This window comes from Ranitomeya variabilis, chromosome 2 (assembly GCF_051348905.1).
Source record: "Ranitomeya variabilis isolate aRanVar5 chromosome 2, aRanVar5.hap1, whole genome shotgun sequence".
Lineage (NCBI taxonomy): Eukaryota > Metazoa > Chordata > Amphibia > Anura > Dendrobatidae > Ranitomeya > Ranitomeya variabilis.
In genome coordinates, this window is record NC_135233.1 from 218168503 (window position 1) to 218190865 (window position 22363).

Sequence of the window (22363 nt, forward strand, 5' to 3'; positions counted from 1 at the left end):
CATATTTATGGGAGGTGGCAGGTCATCAAAGTGGGTAGCTAAAGGATTCATCTTTCAGGAAGTCTCAAGATATTTGGCTACATTTATAGCACAAAAATTCCACTTATAATATTAGAAGCAGAGTACATAAGAAAGATATTTTATTAATGTAGGGCTTATATTCTTCCTTATGGAAACGTAATATAATTATGATATTTCATTCAATAAACAGAAAATCGTAACAAAATGAATTTGGTTCCATTTCCTCACTTGCATATTTTTGTGTATCATGGGCAGTATTATGAAAGTTTGTGCTAATGTGGTAATTTTACCTTTTTTTGTCCACTGGATTGGCTTGAAAAGTGACAAACTGTTGTTTTTTTTGCTCTACAAATTTGCCCAGAAGGTAACTGGCCCTTTGCTTCTTCCGCTCTTCTCATCTAGTAAATTAAGTGTTGGGTACAAAACTGACTCTACCCTGTTGGGCTTTTTCCTGTTCTCAATTCGGGAGTGAAATTATGAATTAATTACTAGTGAGAAAAAATTGGTTTCTAAATGTAGTAATTTTTTTCATGACATCTCCTCTTTAGGAATAGTTTAGGATTTTTTTTTTTAAATTATGTTGCATTTGTTGAAGGAGTTATCCCACAAATACAACTTATCGCCTGTTGACAAGATGGGGGGGGTTCCTCCACCAATCAGAACTTATGTCCCGTTGTCCTGCTTTAATGAAGCAGTGGTCACGCATGAGCGTTGCCCTTCCATGATGGAGACTGGCAAGTACAACGTTGTTATGAATGGGCACAAAACCTCCGTTCTCATGATTGGTAGGGACTCCAGCAGACCCTTAGTGTTCCTTAGGTCAAATTTTAAGGATAGTTAGAAGCAGGTAGTCATAAGAGCTAAGCAAAAAGAATTGCAGGACCCTGGTCCAGTGGCCTCGTTGGGGGTCCATAGCTGTCGAACCAGAACTTTGCGAACCTCCTCCATGGTGGCATTCCTGTTGCCTCTTCTGATTAGTAGGACCGATAAAATATATAAATAAATATATATATATATACATACTCCACTTTGTCCACTTCTAGGTTGCTCATCTTTCATAGTTCTAGTGGTTTGTAACCTTTGCCTTTGAAGAAAACCTATCATCAGAAAATGGCTTATTGTTTAAATCATTTTTTTTTCTGTTAGACGTATTTTTTTTCATATCACGATCTTTATTAAAAAAAAATGAATCCTGCAATTTTAACAGTGCTTTTCCCTAAATTTAAACTTCCTGTCCTTTCAGAAAGGGTTTTCCGCAGGCTCCTTATCAGATGCAGGGTTACAATAACACTGCTGATAACACAGGACCCGCCAATTACAATAGACAACTTTATTCCAATTCAATTAAAATGTGACATTACCATTACTCGTAAATGTATATATGATTTTTTTTCCTTCGTGTTTCAGGATACTAAAACCTAGTCCTTTCATATGGATAATTCAATCGGATATGATCCTTGATACTTAATCCGGCTCCCCTCTCTTCACAATGACGTTTGTACACACTCATTAGACACTTCAATAGAAAAAACAGTGTAGTATAGGGCTATGACTATTGTGGCTGTGTACATGTGTTGTTTCCTGAAACAACAGGAAGTTAAAATCTAAAAAAGCCCCAGTGGCCAAAGTGAGAATTGCATGATTTCTATTTATTATCTTTTAACACAGATTGTGATATGGAAAAAAAACATTGCTCCCCAAAATACAATCAGCATAAAAATCAGGTCATTTTCTGGTGATAGCTTCCTTTTAACAAACACTAATTTGTTTGTGTAAGAGGTTCTTCTGTCTACAGCATCCTACACTGAGGTCTCATTTTCTCAGTAGTTCTTTTAAAATGTTTGAAATGAGTGACCTAGAGGACCACTGCTGATGGCGGTGAGATGAAGATCACATTTATTGTCGTGTCTCATCTTTAAGAGCCATCATGGAATTGCCAGATTAAAAAAAAAGACAAAGAAAGACCTTCTGCTCCCAGCAAAGATACCTCCATGTCATGCACCTTCTGTACCAGACTCACCACTTTCCTCCCTCTCAGGCTCGCACATTCAATGTCAAACAGAATTGTGGAAACAGAAACAGTTTTTAAAATCAGATCCCGAGATCACAATCACATTGGAAACAATAGACAAGTTAAATCCTCTAAGACGTGAGCCTGCACAACGCCTTGTAACGAGCAGTTGTGTCCACAAGATAAAAGGCAGATTCTTTATCCAAATCTCATAACGACCTTCATCCCTGCGCTATTATTATTGTTCTTCATCATCAATTGAACATTGTCGCTGTTGTTATGTGCTCTTTCACCACCAGGGGGCAGCATTTAGTCTTTTTTTTTTTTCTTTTTTTTTTTCGTATTTAACCAGTTCCGTAACCGTATTTTTCAACAAAGCCATGTAAAAGGACCACACCTTTTAGAAAGAAATACACTTGGCAAATGCAATGGTATTCATTCACCCATTGGATTTTGAAAAGTAAATTGTGCTCTGTTTTTCATTCCAAGCTAGATGATGGATTGAGTTATCCGCCTAGTTGCTTTTACGTTTTTTTTGTTTGTATTTTTTTTCTACACTGCTGGACAAGTCCAGAATCGAGAAACTTTAAAAATGTCTTTGAAGTTGTGAAATCTACAAGCAAGAGCTGGTTTGAAAGTTAACCCTGTGTTTTAAGTACCTCTTAGATATCCCCCAAAAGACTGAGGAAAGAAAAAAAAAGATCTAAGAAAATGGAACTGAATGGAAAGCATAAAGAGTAAGAGAGTCTCCAAGAATGGTTGGTGTGACACACAGACAAGAAAGTAGAGAGGTTCTGATTTGGCAAGGATTGCTTGGCGTTTTGGATGCTCCTCAGACTGTGGTAACGGAGAGCAAGGGATTGTAAACCCGTTTTCCATCAGCAGAGCGTGTCCCGTGAGCCAGCATTTCTTGGATGGTGATCCAGTTATCCAAGATCTTCTTATTACGCTTCTTCATAGTCTTGCGGTGGCTGAGGGCAATGATGCTCATCTCGCCTTTGCCATCTGCACCCTGCTGCTGTTGCTGCTCTCTCAGGCAGTCCAACCTGCTCTGCATCATGAATTCCCTTCTCTTCCTTTGTTCCCGAGCTCTCATGAGATGTCTTTTCCTGTCTTCCTTACTCCAGTAACGCCCCATCTTCATCTCGCTTACAGCATCGTCATCGGTGGTCATCCCGCTACGTTCTTCTTTAATTTTCATGGCTCTTGCTTTCAGGAGGCGATCTCTGACGGGACGTTTGGCCACATATCGGGTACCGTCACTTCTTACTTTTACTTTCCATTCCATTCTCGGCTCTATATGGGAGTGATTGCCTTGAGAAGCCCCCATAGTTTTTGTGCACGTAGGGTCCACATCTAGTTCATCAAGACTTCTTTGTTGGGCCAACTGGAGGCAGCTTCGGTAACGTTCTCCGCTTTGGGAGCGTTGGCGTCTGCTGAGATATGGGCTGTTTTCACGACTTCCCCTATCTAACTCGCTCCCTTGTTTTGTTGCTCTTCTTAACCTTTCCTCTGTTGTATGCCTCCCTTCCCGACACAAGGATCGAAATTTTGGTGGCACTGGCTCAGGACTGCCAGGATATGGAGGCACTTTCTTGCCATGTCCTCTGTTCATGTTAGCATTAGGTGATATCCCTTCTGCTGCTTGGAAAAATGCACCAGTAGGATCATTAATCCTCCGCAAGGGACTGTCTAGTGGTAATGGCGGTTCCATCATTAGTGGAGTGCTTCGGCAACTCTCTCCAGTGTTATATGCACTGGTACTGTCCTTATCTGACCTTTCTGGGAGTTCTGTGATATCTGGAAGCTTTGTGCAACCATCATTGTTCCCACTTCCCCCACCCACAAACTCATAAAGACTCTCCTCTTCCTCCAAGAGCCAGGCTTTCATGCACCGTTCCCGTAATTGTTGCATCTTTTGGGCTCTTAGGACATTACGAAACTTGAATTCCAGATGCCTCAACTCTTCCTCCAGTACTGCCATCTCACGTAAAACACTTTCATTGCGATTCACATCGAGACCACCCTGTCGTGAAGCATAAAGAAAAGCAGGACCATTTCCATTCTCCATGTGGCAAGTAATTTCCAGCAGTTCTCGATATCTCTCATACTCCTCATCGGTTAATCCAGCACCTGGTGGAAGGACCTCATTGTAAGGTGCTGATCCATCAGCTGCCAGCAAAGAGTCCAAGCTATGGTGAAATTCACGGCACTGAAGAGGATTCTGTGCATCTGCCCGAAGGAAGCGCAGACGACGTTGACTGCCTGGTGTATTTGCGCTGCTGGTTTGGTCGTCACCCAAAATGTCATGTTCCGAACTTTCATCATTACGAGTGCTTTCGTCTGTCCTTCCTACACCACTGTCCAGTTCCTGACTGCGGCTTAAACCTGCTGGATGTGGAAAAGGTCGAGGAGACTTAGGGCTACCTTCGGCTTCTTCATTCTCAACCTAAAATAAAAAGAAAACCCATCATAGTACAGACACTATAAAACAAATATGAAATATTTAAAGAGGTGTTTGATTTTGATTTCCTTAGGTCGGGCACCAAGTTTGCACCAGAAGATATGTTTTTTTGTTTTTTTTTACACCAGACAAGCCTTTAATGTGTCTACATACATGAAAATAGACTATTTCAAACATAAAAAAGGTGAAATTAAGCAAAGCATAGTTTTGGCTAACCGATGACACACTAGTTACGGCTGGCCATAAACATCATGCATCTGTCGGTTGAATGGTACCTCAGCCAACAATTATCTTCATCAAGCACCCAATCCCATACACAAGCACAGTCAGCTGGGTCGATCATGCATGTGTTCTCATTAGAAAGAAGGGAGTAAGTCCCTGCATGGATTTTCTGGTAGTGGCTTATCTCCCAAAAAACCCCAAAAGGAAATCCAGCAGTCCTTTTCGTTCATCCCCCAACATCCTCCATCGCGTACAGTCAGGAGGCTTCTGCTTCCATTTATGCCGATTCAAAATATTTTTACTTTTTAATGATTTCAGAGTTGATTCCACAATGTTGTACATTTGTACCTGTTGCTGAGGAGGAGAATTTAGCCTTTGTGCTTGTAGTTCCTCTTCATTTTCAGATACCAAATCATCCAAGAAGTCCTCCCTGTCACTATCTTTCCATCTTCTGCCCATCTAAAAGAACCAGAGGAGAAAAATGGAGACTTATCTTCCCTTGAATCTCAGTAATCAATGTTTTACATACACATCCTTTGCCCTGTGATGATACCATCACAAGTAGTAATATTTGGGGGCAGTATGGGAGAGCAATAATATTTTATCATAATTTTACAATATAATCCTTCTGGATGGAGCTGATAAACTCAAGTTATTTCTTAGACACTGCTTGTCCATAGAATCAGCTAGGGCCGGACTGGCCATCAGGCAGTTCTGGCAAATGCCAGAAGGGCCGGTGGCAGTAGTGGGCCGCTCGAGTGTGCCGCTGTCGGCACACTCTCCCCGCTGTCGGCGCACTCCCGGCCCCGCATTCAACTATACCGGCGTCATAGTTGAATGCAATGATGGAGGAGAGAGCGTCTGCTGACGCTTCCTCTCCCATCATTCCCCGCTCTGCCTGCCGCTGACACTGCGGGTGCGTGATGACGTCATATCATCGCGCACCTGCTGTGTGACCGGGCGGGCAGACTTCGACTGCTGAGACCAGAGCCAGAGCAGCGCGGGGCAGGAGGAAAGGTGAGTAGAGTGTTTGTTTGTTTTTTTTATCAATGAGTGATGACTGGATTGTGGAGCTATTGGGGGGGGGGGGGGGCTGTGCTGCATTCCATTCTATGGGCCTCTGCTGCATTATATTCTATGGGGCTGGCTGCATTATATTCTATGGGGCTGTGCTGCATTATATTCTATGGGGGCTGGCTGTATTACATTCTATGGGGGCTGGCTGTATTACATTCTATGGAGCTGTGCTGCATTACATTCTATGGGGGCTGTGCTGCATTACATTCTATGGGGGCTGTGCAGCATTACATTCTATGGGGCTGTGCTGTATTATAGTCTATGGGGGCTGGCTGTATTACATTCTATGGGGCTGTGCTGCATTACATTCTATGGGGGCTGTGCTGCATTACATTCTATGGGGGCTGTGCAGCATTACATTCTATGGGGCTGTGCTGTATTATAGTCTATGGGGGCTGGCTGTATTACATTCTATGGGGGCTGTGCTGTATTACATTCTATGGGGGCTGAGCTGTAATGCTGGATACAGCTGTAATTATATGTTATATAGTCGTGTTACACTCCCCTCGCTTCTTGTAACCTACAAGTGTACAAAGATATTATAAAGTCACCATGTGACAAGTGGGCCTGTGTGACTTCAAATGCCAGGGCTGAATTTTAGTCCCAGTCCGGCCCTGGCATCAGCTGTGTCCAGTGTAAAGCCCACCATATACAGCAGATGGTTTGTGGGTGAATGGTGGTTCGGCCGATCAATTGGCTGGCATCTGTAAGAAACATTTCCTGGTGACAAATCAATAATTGCAAAATCATCTCCAACTGAGATGGTCTTCTACTGGACCTTGAAGTGCATTCTTGTATAACAACTTGGCCAGTCCAACCTGGGTACAACCTTGGTCTATCTATTGTTGGGAGATCCAAATGACTCAAGACAAGAGAAGATCTTGGCTCATATGTAAGAAGAATCCAATAATCAAAGAATTTTCTTGGAAGTTACCAAGGACTGGGGTGACTTCTATTTTCCAAATTACACAGAGCCTTAGGAACTGATAGAAAATGGAAGGAACGATCTTACCTCTGTCTCTGGACGGGCAACAAGCAAGGAAATATTTGTGCTTTCCTCTTGTGTTAGAATTGCAACTGCTTCTTCCCTGTTTTGCACATCCATACCATTAATCTGTGGGGAAAGAATGCAATATGTGTAATTTAATTCACATTGTCAGTCATTTTATGTTAAAATCTTAATGTTTTTTAAATACTAGAAGGAGGTCTTCTATTTAACACAGTTATGGTCCCATAACTATATTGAGGACAAGGGACCCTAACCTTCAATTGGATGCCAGGAGTGACCAAATGCGATGGTGAGTGTGCAGATTTGCCATACATGTCTGAAATAGATGCACCACTTTAATGCAGTAGGTGCTTTTGATTTTTTGAATGGCTTCCTTAGTTTCTTATGCTTGGTGGTTGAGCTGTTATAGGGATTGGGAGTAGCAGTTAGACCAGACAGCGGTTCTCAAGTAGATAGGGCATAACATCACAATCATTGGTAATCCAACCACTAAGACCCCTACTGATCTCAAGAACCGGGATACAAGATAGACTTCAGTTGAAGATGCTCCACCAAACATCACCAAACATCTGAAAGGCCTTTCCGACTAAAGAAGCCACTTCAAAGTGGTGGTCTTTAGAGCCCCTGTTGTTTTGATTGGTTAGAGCCCCAGCAATAGGGACGTTAGTGCAGCGCCCCAGAGTCCTGGTCGTTGCAGTAATGTCTCTCTTCCACCAGGGGGAGTGATATTACGTCTGATGGTACTAAAGGAGTTCACCTTGCCAGGTATCACAAGTCACACACTACAATTCACACTCCAGTCCACCAGGGGGAGCCTTGCTTCTATCTATTAGGGCACTCCTCACACACGGGTAAAACTGGCGGGTTGGATAGGAAGTGAGTCAGAAGCTGACTGGGCTTGGCCCAGGCAAGACCTGTCAGGCAGACAGGGGGAGAAGGAGGAACATCTGAGCTGCAGACAGAGGGTCCCTGTCATGGGTGGGATCCTGGCAGAGGCCTAGCACGAGATAGAAAGCTACGGAGCTGCGCCTGCCCCACGTGCGGCAGCATCCTAAGTAAGGACACGAAGTGAAGTGTATTGTGGAGAGTGAGAAACGAAGTCACAGCACAAGGAGATAATACCGGGAGGAGTTCTGCCCCAAGATCGGCAGCCTCCTTCTGAGGCGCGTAGCCGGTGGCCGGAACACCGAGGGAGTAATTGTCTCTACACCTTAATACCTAAGAAGACACGGTGGCAAATTGTGGGGGTCAGGGCATCTCTAGGGTCCCTACAAACAAGCCCCAGGCTATCTCAGTCATACGGGTTGTCATATCCATACCATCTGGGGGACAGAGAGAGAGAGAACATCAGAAATATCTACGAAAGTTGTGAGGACTATCCCGTGGTGCTCAGCAGGGAGGTACTACAACACACAGGCGCTAGTAGGAAGGCTACTGATTTCCACCTGGTTAAGAGAACTCTGGATTTGCCTTCGGACCGGCCGGACTCTGCCTGCCCTGTGAACGGTACTCTGGACTGTGGACACTGAAGTCTTCAGTAAAAGGTAAAGAGACTGCAACCTTTGTGTCCTCGTTATTCATTGCGCCATACATCGTCCACCATCACCACCTACACATCTGGGAAACCCTGGGGACATACTTAACCTGTGGGAAGGTATACCATCTAGCTGCCATTCCATCACCCCAGCGGACCCCTAAGCAACGTCGGTCACCCTGACCGAATACCACAGGTGGTGTCACGAACACCAGACAAACTTCACCTTTAATTGGACGCCCCTCAGACGGGCCACGGACCGGGTCGGGCCACCGTGACATCCCCAGAACCGAGAGAGGGATAGACCCAGTACCGAGTACCCCATTGCCCTTAACGTGGGGGCGCTCCATTATCCCCTATCCAATAGATAGGAGATAACTTCCAAACTTTTGAATACCCCTTTAAATGTAATAAAAATGTCAATACTTTACTGATATTTCTCAGATCATATATTAAGGGTATGTGCACACGTCCGGATTTCTTGCAGAAATTTCCTGAAGAAAACCGGAAATTTTCTGCAAGAAATCCGCATTTTTTTTTGCGTTTTTTTTTCCGTTTTTTTCGCGGTTTTTTTAGCATTCTGCAAGCGGAATTAGCTTGCAGAATGCTAAAGTTTTCCAAGCGATCTGTAGCATCGCTTGGAAAACTGACTGACAGGTTGGTCACACTTGTCAAACATAGTGTTTGACAAGTGTGACCAACTTTTTACTATAGATGCTGCTTATGCAGCATCAATAGTAAAAGATAGAATGTTTAAAAATAATAAAAAAAATTAAAAAAAAGGTTATACTCACCTGCAGACAGCCGATCTCCTCGGCGGCGTCCGTTCCTATACATGGTTTGTGTGTGAAGGATCTTCGATGACGTCGCGGCTTGTGATTGGTCGCGTGAGCGGTCACATGAGCGGTCACGCGACCAATCACAAGACCGCGACGTCATCACAGGTCCTTCACACAGACCATCTAAGGGAACGGAAGCGGCAGCATGCACCGGAGAGGCGGGAACACTCCGGGGGCCATCAGAGGGTGAGTATATGACTATTTTTTATTTAAATTCTTTTTTTTTTTTACCAATTATATGGTGCCCAGTCCGTGGAGGAGAGTCTCCTCTCCTCCACCCTGGGTACCAACCGCACATAATCTGCTTACTTCCTGCATGGTGTGCACAGCCCCGTGCGGGAAGTAAGCAGATCAATGCACTCCTAGGTGTGCGGAATCCCCGCAATTCCGCAATTTTAATGAACATGTTGCTTTTTTTTCCGCGATTTTTTCGCGGAAAAAAATGCAACATTTGCACAAAAAATGCGGAATACCCTGTAAATAATAGGAGGCATATGTTAGCGTTTTTTTCACGTTTTTATCACGTTTTTATAGTGAATAAACGCGAAAAAAACGCGAAAAATCCTGAACGTGTGCACATGGCCTAATAGTTGCTTGTCTACATGATGGCATGGTCCAAAAAATGTTGACTTGTTGGGGCAGATCAGGGTGAGCCTTTAAAAAACAAAGATGTGGAGCTTACCATCCATAATGTGATGCTGGGTGTGCACCATGCTCATCCATTCCTGATTCTCATATTGCAAGTTCTCCATCAACCCTAGCCTCAGATTTGTATATCTACTCTTCTGCCTATCATCTCTGGTTCCATTCTACAAATCTATAAATCTCTATGCTGGTCAGATGATGCCATAGAAAACTACTCTGGTAGAGCAACTTGAGCATTCCCTTCAAGAAAGTATAGCCTTGTGTTTTACAGTTGAATAACTGAGAACTTATAGTCAACCCAGTGGGTCCACCACCATATTTTTGGACAGTCATGACATTATCAGCCCAAGTTTTAGCACTAGGAGTCAATCATGTAGTGAAAAGAACTAAAAAGATGTTTTGAGACACCACAGCCTCATCCCCTAATTTGACTCTTGACCTAAAGGTCAGTATACGTATGTATTTTGGTTTGTAATCACATATTCCAGTCACACATCTTATTTTGGAGACATTTTCTTTACTATTACTCCTGGTCATCTTTTAAACTCTGGAAAGTAATGCAATGGTTGATGTTGTATATGGTCTATGTCGCCATTACCTGTAGAATTCTGTCCCCTTCCCGTAACCTCCCATCTCTTGCCGCAATGCTGTTTGGATTCACCTTTAAGAGAGAAGAGAAAGAGAAAAAAAACATTAAGATGAGATATGTAATCTCGTTGTTTCTATAGCTGCATAAATGCGGTTCATATTGACTTCTACAAATCATGTTCTTGTTTTTAAGACTCCCACAACCTGCAGAGATAAAAGTCTAGTGACAGATGAAACTCTTAGCAAGCTTGGAAGAGTAAAATACTAAAAGGCGGAGATGAAAGGAATTAACTCAATAGAGTATATGTGGTAAGAGCAGCTTGAGGAGGTTTCACAGTTTCCTACCTCTCCGACATATATTCCCAAGTCTTCTTCATCATCAGTTCGATAACAAACAGTTAGGCCGAGCTTCTCTTGATGGTTTATTTTACACAGCTCTACCTCCTGGTGGAGATAAAAAGATGACCAGGAACTTAATCGAGTCATTTACATTGGGTACAATGGTGACCCTACACTAGAGATCTTAGATGGTCACTTTCTGAAGGACTTGCATTTATGGTTGGTCTATCAAGGTTTCCTCCAACTTTTGGCAGTTTGAATACTTTGCACTGATAATGATATGAATATTTGCAAACTCATTTCACCCCATATATGATCACATCCAGTGGAGTACATCTTAGGTCATGGATGAATTTATAAGAATGCCAACGAGAGCACATGACAAAAGACCAAAAAAATCCAAAGCAGCAGATCATCTCTTCCATCAATGTTTGTCCAAGCTGGCATGTGATATTCTTTCATGTCACAAAAATGCAGTGACTAATGGCAGATTATGGGTTAAATCAACCTGCTAAAATCTCTAGTAAATGGCCAAAGTAAATCCTAATATTGGTATCCAATTATTGAGCTAAGGTGGGTCATAAAAAGCTATGATCATAGTCAACCTGAGTACAGAAGACAATAAAAATAGTCACGTTTTAAAGGAACATAGACATAATAAAATGGAGTTTATCCATTAAAGAGATTAAACTGAAGACCACATATTATGACATGTACATGGGGAGGTCTCAGAACAGAATGACTTATAGAGCTCCTATTCTGGTCCACTCCAGTTGTTCAATGTACTACACGGATGACCATTGTGGGGAAATGTATGGTTGATGTGACTTTTCTTTCCTGGGGGGGGGGGGGGGGGGATTGATATTACACCAGTACCAATGCATAGACTAGATCCCAACTAATGCTCGAGGTCTACCAAAATCTGTGTCACTGTGTAGAGTTAATCTTATTTACCTCTATCATAATTCCTTAATAAAAAGATATAAAAGAAAGCAAAAATATTTATGCATAGTCAAATTTAGAGATATGTTCAAGACTAGATGGAGGCAGCGGTCTCATTATAAGACCCTACATCCATCATATCATAAAGGAGAAACTTTTACTTGGAATCCCCAGAATGAAGACTCTTGCTCTGGAAGATTCGACCAATCCATAGACTATCATGTTGTTCTAATGGTATCAATATATATAATGGATGTAAAGCACCACAGGGAAACTCACTTCATACTCCAGCTCATCAGTGCGCTCTCCCTCAGGTTGTGCTCCATCCATGAACTCAGATTGCTCATAGAACTCGTTTCCAATTGGTGGCCTGTAAAATAGAGAAAAATCGACACAGTAAACCCTAGTCTATAACAATATACATATTTATTACATTTCAACTATTATCATTTGCTCACTGACACCAGATCGTTTGCCATAGGCATTTTGTCACCCATTAGGATTCTGTATGTCTGTCAAACTTTTGGTTCCTCGTTCAGACCTATCACAATGGGGCTACAAATAGTGCTTCTTGGGAGCACTAAAATATATTTGCATTACACGGACAGTCTATTGGCTTCATTAGAAACTCTGTAATATTTCATTTCCCCTGCAAAGGTGGTATACGTAAATTGACATCTTACTACTTATCTTCTTGGGGAACCAACTGATCACTAAGGTGAGTATTGGAGCTAATTGTTGGGAACTCCAAGTGATAACCATTTCGTTTCATATTGATATAGAACTACTGCCATCTTAGATAACCCATAGACTGCTGACATTGCATCGGTGATGTGTTAAGTCACTACAGACAAACAGACACGTTAGCAGCCTCTACTCACAGCTCTGATAGTACATACGGTTCTAGAACAACCATGGCAGGGCTTGGAGGTCGAGCTTTGCCCATTGTCATGATGTGCTCAAAGGTGATATCTGTTTGGGTTCCACTGTCCACAAATTGCAGGTCATGGGGAGAAGCTGTCAATGCCGCTCCCTTCATACGGGGACTGCGTCTCAGCACTTGAATCAGTAGAGGATCTTTACTGGCTCGTAAGGTATCAAATGTCTGTTCCTGGGAGAGTCTCGAAAGTTCTTTTCCATTCACCTGTAGAAAAACAGAAATAGAAACATCATGTCAACTTTTCTGTGAGTCTTCCTCAAGAGTTTCTAACACTTACAAACTAAAGTTTGTTGTTGAGTTAGATTTTCATTATTTATGAGCGAACACTAAAATACTTGGGTGCTCGTTACTCGAATTGGGCAAATTGGACTGCTTGGGTGCTCGTCTAGAGTATACTTGATGTCAACAGGAAACCAAGCATTTTCTGGGGGGCCCTCTTAGGAGGTCTATGGGGGCAGTAAAATTGCTGAAATGGATAGAACAAGTTCTCAAATAGAATGGGGAAAGCATTAGGAAGATGTCTGGATGCATTTTTGACTCACAGGTTGCTTCTGGGAACAATGTTGTCAGAGTATTATGCCACTTTTACATACTGACAATAAAATATACAAAACCGAAGATAGAATGGATTTACAGGAAAAAAATGTTAAGAAATATTCTTTCCTGTAAAATGACTTGTATATAAGGTAAAATAAAAAAAGAGAAAAAATACAACCCACCTCCTCCACCCCATAGGATAAGCATTCATTCCATCTTTAGTAAAGCAAACACACATACATTAATTCTTATCTGCCTAATAGGATGACGTCAGCTGTCAACACCTACATCCTACCACAAGAACCACTCATCGGTAATCTCTGGAGAATGAAATCATCCTCAGTGACAAAGTAAGGGGCTAAACACCCCCCCTGTGGTCTTCTAAGAGCTGCTCAAACTGTTGAGGTGCAGCTGTGGGACCCTATTTTCAGAGATGATGTCCTCCAGCCAACTCTCAAAATGCTGAAAGCCTCTTCACAGTAGAGATGAGTAGTCAAGCTGGGCTATCAGACGTTTGCCTCTGTAGCTGTGGTGTCATCCATCCTATAGTTAATAATTTTTATGGGGCCATCAGAGGAAGTTGGGTCACTAGACGGAGATGGTAGGCCACTGCTCCTCAGATCAACCACACATGGCAACTTATCTTGCCAAGGTTTAAGTGTTCCTTTTTTTGCTGGTGTATTTCTATTCCCATGCACCCATTCCGATCTAAAAAATGGTTTACAGTTCATGTTTTTTTTGTCCTTCTGCTCCTCCACCACATCCGCAGAGTCATCATGAGGCCTTCACTCAATTTTTAGAGGGCCATCAGAGGCAGTGGGATGTCTAGAAGCAGAAGGCGGAGAACTGTTCCACGAACACCCAGACGAATCGGGATCCCTCAAGAGTTAGGTGTTCTTCTCCACTTCCCAAATCAAAAAGGGATTATGGATGAGGGGATTTTAGGCCTCCTCCCCCACCATATCCACAGATTCATCATGCGGCACTCACTCAATTTGTAAAGGGCTGTCATAGGCAGGGGTGCCAACTATTGCGGCCATTTATGCAAGTCAGCTACAGCTGTCCCTTGTCTGGAAGTGCTGCAGCAGCGCTTAAAAGTGCAAGCTTGCCAACTGGTTTGTGACCTGCCGACACGCTGGAACTCAACATTAAATATGTACTGGGCAAGGCTTTGTGAGCAGCAGTGGACAGTAGTTGAATACCAGCTCCAACATGCCCATCAATATTCTGCTCAGCCTACACACATAACAAGTGATGAGTGGCCATTGATGAATTACATCTCTGTGGAATCAACTAAGATGCTGTGCGGCAATGTCGCCATAACTAGTGTAACCATCTCACTACTGTGTCTACTCAAACACTCCCTGCTCACAATAAAAGACGAAGGTTTACGTGTGGACCAGGTGGAGATGGAGGAAGACAGTACACAGGTTGTTATTTGCTTGCCAATCCCCTGTCCAGGGATGCAGCCATGGATGCCTCCCTCCTTGCACCTGTCATTGCACATTTGCAAGCACCATCAGCAACGTTGTCCGATATTTTTTGCCCCACTCTATCATTTAGCTGTCCCTAGCCCTGGCCTTGAAACGCAAAGAAAATACCCAGCCACCTACCCAGCCACAGGCCCAAACACTAAACGGGCATATTTACATACTGCTTGCCCTGGAAATCTTGCGATTTAGGCTTGTGGACACTTTGGGTTTCCACAACCTCATTACGGTATACGTCCATCGGTACTATGTCCCCATACATCACTATTTTTTGTGGTGTTCCGTCCCTACCTTACACCAAAATGTGTCTCATAACAACACTTGCACCCTGACCAATGCAGTTACTGTGAATGTCCACTTAACAATGGACATGTGGACAAGTGCTTGAGGACATTTGAGGACACTACATTTCTTTTATGATTGCATCCTTATACACAAGGATGGGCAAAGCAGGGGAGATATAACCAAAGGGCCCTAAACAGTAAGAGTAGCCTAAAGCTGACCCTGATTTGTCCCTGCCTGACTGTGGGGGTTGGCACTCTAAAAATTGTGCAATGGCGCCTCCACTGAACGTCGGCTGGCCCATAAATTTGGAATGGCCATCAGGCGGCCCTCACTCATACATTTGGGAGGGTCCTCAGGTGGCCTTCTACCATACATTTGAGAGGGCCCTCAGGCAGCCCTCTTGCATACATTTGGGAGGGGCTTCAGCCAGCCCTCTACCATTAATTTGTGAGGACCCTCAGGTGGCCCTCTACCATGTATTTGGGATGGCCTTCAGGCAGCCTTTACCATACATTTGGGAGGGCCATCAGGTGGCCCTCTACCATTAATATGAGAGGGTCCTCAGGTTGCCCTCTACCATAAATTTGTGAGGCCAATCAGGTGGTCCTCCTTCAATTTTGAGGGCCTTTTTTTATTTCAAAAAGCTGGAATTACTATAGGAATAATTTTAAGGCAGAAGATTGGTTGACAGTGATGCAATTATTTTAAATGATCTGCCTCACTGGCTTTTTGCTAAATTTTTCAAAATTTTTGGTCAACAACAATACTGAAATGTTAGAAGGCGGAGAAGGAGATGGCGAGTCCTCCATCTTGTGGGGACAAGGAAGTCTTGACTGTTGGAAGTCTGGCAGACATGGGTAACCTTATGTGCCGCTGTGTTTCCCGTGACCCACACATCAGATGCATTTTTGACAATGATGATAACTTGTCTCTCACCCTTCTCAACCCATGCTCCAAAGAGAACCCTTCCTGCTTGGAGAGGACTACTAAAATGGTGCAATATCAGATGGCCATAGTTGAAGAATTGGTTAAAAAAGTATCATCTGACAACACTGGTGGCAGAGGTCATAGTTCCTTGAGCAACCAAGGAAGAGAGATGAGGGAGAAGCAAGGGAAGACTATTAAAGGTATGAGACAGTTTCATTATACCCTCCCAGCGCCCAGACCCTGATGAACATGGTAGTCTGACAAGGAGGGAAAAGTTTATGAAGATGGATAAGGAGTACCTAGCTAACTGTACCAGTGTGGTCCGTGAATCTTCCGTGCCGTATAACTATTGGGTATCCAAGCTGGACACGTGGCATGAACTGTTCCTTTATGTTCTGTAGGTGCTGGGCTGCATTCCCCCTAGTGTTTTGTCAAAACGGGTTTTTAGTGCCGTGCGGGGAATAACTAAAACTACAACCCCTGGCAAAAATGAAGGAATCACCGGCCTTGGAGGATGTTCATTCATTTGTTTAGTTTTGTAGAAAAAAGGCAGATCATAGACATGGCACAAAACTAAAGTCATTTCAAAGGGCAACTTTCTGGCTTTAACCCCTTCATGACCTTGGGATTTTCCGTTTTTCCGTGTTCGTTTTTCACTCCCCTCCTTCCCAGAGCCATAACTTTTTTATTTTTCCGTCAATTTGGCCATGTGAGGGCTTATTTTTTGCTGGACGAGTTGTACTTTTGAACGACATCTTTGGTTTTACCATGTCATGTGTGAAAACAGGAAAAAAATTCCAAGTGCGGTGAAACTGCAAAAAAAGTGCAGTCCCACACTTGTTTTTTGTTTGGATTTTTTGCTAGGTTCACTAAATGCTAAAACTGACCTGCCATTATGATTCTCCAGGTCACTATGAGTTCATAGACACCTAACATGACTAGGTTATTTTTTATCTAAGTGGTGAAAACAAATTCCAAACTTTGCTAAAAAAAAAAAAAAAAATGCGCCATTTTCCGATACTCGTAGCGTCTCCATTTTTCATGATCTGGGGTCGATTGAGGGCCTATGTTTTGGGTGCCGAGCTGGCGTTTTTAATGATACCATTTCGGTGCAGATACGTTCTTTTGATCGCCCGTTATTGCATTTTAATGCAATGTCGCGGCGACCAAAAAAACGTAATTCTGGTGCTTCTAATATTTTTCTCGCTATGCCGTTTAGCAATCAGGTTAATGCTTTTTTTATTGATAGATCGGGCGATTCTGAACGCGGCGATACCAAATATGTGTAGGTTTGATTTTTTTTTTATTGATTTATTTTGATTGGGGCGAAAGGGGGGTGATTCAAACTTTTATATTTTTTTTATTTTTTTCAATTTTTTTTTACTTTTGCCATGCTTCAATAGCCTCCATGGGAGGCTAGAAGCTGGCACAACGCAATCGGCTCTGCTACATAGCAGCGATCTGATGTTCGCTGCTATGTAGCAGAAATGCAGGTGTGCTGTGAGCGCCGTCCACAGGGTGGCGCTCACAGCTACCGTGGATCAGTAACCATAGAGGTCTCAAGGACCTCTATGGTTACAATGTAGAAGCATCGCCGACCTCCGATCATGTGACGGGGGTCGGCAATGCGCTCATTTCCAGCCGCCCGGCCGGAAGCGCCGGTTAAATGCCGCTGTCTGCGTTTGACAGCGGCATTTAACTAGTTAATAGGCGCGGGCAGATCGCGATTCTGCCCGCGCCTATTATGGGCACATGTCAGCTGTTCAAAACAGCTGACATGTCCCGGCTTTGATGCGGGCTCACCCGCATCAAAGCAGGGCTTCTGACCTCGGACGTACTATCCCTTGCGAAGTCAGAAAGGGGTTAATAAACACTAAAAGAAATCAAGAACAAAAAATGTGGTAGTCAGTAATGTTTACTATGTTAGAACAAGCAGAGGGAAAAAATTATGGAATCACTCAATTATGTGGGAAAAAATTATGGAATCACCCTCTAAATTTTCATTCCCAAAACTAACACCTGCATCAAATTAGATCTGCACATTATTCTGCATCTAAAAAAGAAGTGATCACACCTTGGAGAGCTGTTGCACCAAATGGACTGGCACGAATCTTGGCTCCAACATGAGAGATGTCAATTGAAACAAAAGAGAGACATCATGATTAAGTCATCAAGTCGAAACGCATCGGAATAACACTGCCACTCCATGAACTTTTTATGCGTGTTGCTGTGTAATACTTTTTGAGTGGTTTACCATTATCTATATTTTAATATGAAGAAATAAACAAGAATTTTTACTTGAATTTCCTGCTGGATATATCGTATTTTTTCCAAAGGAGAGGATTATCAAACACTTAAAAGAGGGTAAATCATCACGCAATGTTGCAAAAGATGTTGGTTGTTCACAGTCAGCTGTGTCTAAAATCTGGACCAAATACAAACAACATGGGAAGGTTGTTAAAGGCAAACATACTGGTAGACCAAGGAAGACATCAAAGCATCAAGACCGGAAACTTAAAGCAATATGTCTCCAAAACAGGAAATGCACAACAAAACAAATGAGGAATGAATGGGAGGAAACTGTAGTCAACGTCTGTGACCGAACTGTAAGAAACCGCCTAAATGAAATGGGATTTACATACAGAAAAGCTGAATGAAAGCCATGATTAACACCTAAACAGAAAAAAAACAAGGTTACAATGGGCAAAGGAAACGCAATCGTGGACTGTGGATGACTGGATGAAAGTCATATTCAGTGATGAATCTGCATTGGGCAAGGTGATGACGCTGGAACTTTGGTGTCGTTACAATGAGATTTATAAAGATGACTGCCTGAAGAGAACATGCAAATTTCCACAGTCATTGATGATATGGGACTGCATGTCAAGTAAAGGCACTGGGGAGATGGCTGCCATTACATCTTCAATAAATGCACAAGTTTGTGTTGATATTTTGGACACTTTTCTTATCCCATCAATTGAAAGGATGTTTGGGGATGATGAAATCATTTTACAACATGATAATGCATCCTGCCATAGAGCAAAAACTGTGAAAACATTCCTTGAAAAAAGACACATAAGGTCAATGTCATGGCCTGCAAATAGTCTGGATCTCAATCCAATTGAAAATCTTTGGTGGAAGATGAAGAAAATGGTCCATGACAAGGCTCCAACCTGCAAAGCTGATCTGGCAACAGCAATCAGAGAAAGTTGGCGGCAGATTGATGAAGAGTACTGTTTGACACTCATTAAGCCCATGCCTCAGAGACTGCATACTGCAAGCCAGAGGTGGTGCAACAAAATACTAGTGATGTTTTGGAGTGTTTTTTTTTTCATGATTCCATAATTTTTTCCTCAGAATTGAGTGATTCCATAATTTTTACCCTATGCTTGGTTACAAAAAGTAACCATTACTGACTACCACATTTTTTTTGTTCCTGGTTTCTTTTAGTGTTTCTGAAAGCCAGAAAGTTGCCATTTGAAATGACTTTAGTTTTGTGCCATGTCTGTGATCTGCTTTTTTTCTACAAAATTAAACAACTGAATGAACATCCTCCAAGGCCGGTGATTCCATAAATTTTGCCAGGGGTTGTAATAACTGAAAATGCTGACAGGTTGCCCCTTATGTACTGTAAATGAACAAGGCCTGGATTGGCCCAGTCTTCTCAACCCCACCTGTTGACAGCGGCCAAATCAAATTTTCGTGTTTTTTTTTTTATGGTGTATTCCCATGCACCACTTCCGACTCCAAAAAGGGTATACGGTTCATGGTTTAGTATTTTACTGCTTCAATAATTTTTATTTGTTTGTATATATTTTAAACAGCAATGGCAAAAACAAGTAGAGTTAAATGTATTAAAATGTGAAGCGCTAATACTAAAATAACAGGTAAAAGGAAGGTAAGTAAGGTGGGGGGAGGGGTAGGAGAACTTTATTATGGAAGGAAAAGGGGAAAGAATGGCAAAGAGAAGAACCGCCTTCTTCTTTTTCCCATTATTTCCTCTTTTCCTTCCATAAGAGAACATTTATATATTTTATGAAGTCTGAATTATATTTACAATTGCAAGTTACAAAAGATTGATGTAATAGAATAATAACACAAATAACAAACCATACAATAAACTCATAAATACACTCATACATTTTTTGGGGCCAAGAGCCGGCCCTCACTCATACATTTGGGAAGTCCCTCAGATGGTCCTCTACCATTAATATGAGAGAGCCCTCAGGCAGCCTTCTACCATAAATTTGTCAGGGCAATTAGGAGGCCCTCACCCAACTTTGGGAGGGCCTTTTTTCTTTAATTTAAAAAAGATGGAATTAATGTAGAAATCATTTTTGGGCTGATCATCGGTTGACTGTGTTGCAATTATTCTAAATTATCCGTCTGTCTGTGTTTCTGCTACATTTTTCAAACTTTTTGGCCAGGAACAATACTCAAATGTTAGGAGGATAAAAAAGAAGTATTTTTTCTCCTTGCAGAGATTGACATGCTAAGCATGCCGAAATGAGGAGACTTACAGCCGCAATGATCCTCTGGGAAATATGCTAATTATGCAAATTGTCTCTTCAGAGAGGAGGAGGATGAGATATAGAGTCCTTCTCCTTGTGGGGACAGGGAATTCTTGACTGTTGGGAGTCTGGCAGACATGACTAACTTTATGTACCGCTATGTATCCCGTGACCCATGCATTATATGTAGTGATGGGCGAACCTGTGGATGTTCAGGTCCGGCGGATTTGGCTAAACAACTTAAAAAGTTTGGTTCAGGTACCCGAATCCAGACTCCATTCTGATGAATGGGGGGGCCCAAACATCCATTGTTTACCACACTGTCATCTGCATGACAGCGTGGAAAACACAGGCTGTGACTAGTGGTAAGATCATTACCGCCGGTCAGATAGCTGCAGTTCCCACACTGTCAGATGACAGCGTGAGCCAGCAGCTGTGACTGGCTGTAAAAAGTTTACCTTTGGTCACAGGCGTTGGCTGATGAGAGTACTACTCGAATGGATAACAAGCAGTTCCAAGCATGCTGGCTCATCACAAATTTTTATATATTTTAGAAAGAACTCAACAAAATTAGACCCAGATACCTGCCTGAATCTTACCACGGCCATATCTATAGATAGTTTCTTCCCATTGGGTTTCCATCAAGGAGTTTGGATTTTCTCCAAATGGTTAACTGGGTTTCCTCTGGGTACTCTAATATTCCCACACATCCACTGTTCCTAAGGGGCAATATTTATAGGGAATTTGGTTTTTCTCCATATGGATCACTGGGTTTTCTATGGGTCTAGTGATGTTTTTCAATGCTCTGAAAAGGCCATAAATAAATGGAGTTTGCATTTCTCCCTATGGTTTATTAGGTTTCTACTAAATATTCTGATGTCCTTCCAAGATATAAAATGACTCGAGCCTGAGTCATAATTTGAACTCTTTGGACCCCAATTCTAAATCTATTTAAGGACCCCATAAACTATCATAAGTCACCTATAATACTAGTTTCATAATATCGACTTGAGGAACCGTTTGATAGATATATATGTATGTGTGTATGTATATATATATATATATATATATATATATATATATATATATATATATATATATATTGCCCCAAAAAATAAAAGGAACACTTAAACAGCATAATGTAACTCCAAGTCAATCACACTTTCTCTTGCTGTTGTGCATATAGGCACGTGGAGGCCACACACACTAATGAGCATCATTTCCTTGTCATGAGGCATTTCCACTGAAGTTGGATCAGCCTGTAATTTGATTTTCCACTTTGATTTTGAGTATCATTCCAAATCCAGAGCTCCAAGGGATATTAATTTTGATTTACATTGATAATTTTTATGTTTTATTGTTCTCATCGAATTCCACTATGCAATGAATAAAGATTTGCAACTGGAATATTTCGTTCAGTGATATCTATAATGTGGTACTTTAGTGCTAAGAGAAAAAAGTCCAGCTTACCATGATTGCATCTTGAGGGTGTTTGAAACGTGGAAATGCCTTGTCAGTGAATGAAGAATGCAGGAATGAGGAAAATCCAGCTCCATGAAATGTGATTCTTTTATTCACACAATATATTTATATAATATTATTCATGATTTAGGATACGCAGACATCTGTTGACACTCGTTGATGCCGCGTGTCATGTAGGGTTGTATTGCTGACTCTGTATGTCCTCCATATATTTTGTGTGAATAAAAGAATCAAAGTTCATGGAGCTGGTTTTCCTCATTCCTGTATTTTAGTGTTCCCTTTATTTTTTTGAGCAGTATATATGCATATAGCAGTATATACAGTATATATGTACATAGCAGTATACAGTTGTGCTCAAAAGTTTACATACCCGGTCAGAATTTTTGCTTTCTTGGCCTTTTTTCAGAGTATATGAGTGATAACACAAAAACTTTTTCTCCACTCATGGTTAGTGGTTGGGTGAAGCGATTAATTGTCAGACTACTGTTTTCTCTTTTCAA

The 22363-nt window shown here is 42.1% G+C and overlaps 1 protein-coding gene across 6 annotated transcripts in view; it reads right to left on the minus strand.

The window, feature by feature from the left end:
* The window catches only part of PDZD4 (PDZ domain containing 4), a 194407-nt gene continuing 172044 nt past the window's right edge, over positions 1-22363 (minus strand). For 4 of the 6 annotated variants that reach the window (XM_077283622.1, XM_077283625.1, XM_077283624.1 and 1 more), the window contains 7 exons: positions 12573-12835; positions 11971-12061; positions 10756-10854; positions 10421-10483; positions 6808-6909; positions 5067-5177; positions 1-4481 (listed from right to left, as the gene is read on the minus strand). In XM_077283622.1, the coding sequence (XP_077139737.1) occupies positions 2865-4481; positions 5067-5177; positions 6808-6909; positions 10421-10483; positions 10756-10854; positions 11971-12061; positions 12573-12835 (2346 nt within the window). In that variant the 3' untranslated portion in view covers positions 1-2864. The remainder of the gene's footprint in view (positions 4482-5066; positions 5178-6807; positions 6910-10420; positions 10484-10755; positions 10855-11970; positions 12062-12572; positions 12836-22363) is intronic. The other 2 variants (XM_077283623.1, XM_077283621.1) reach the window with 1 other exon arrangement.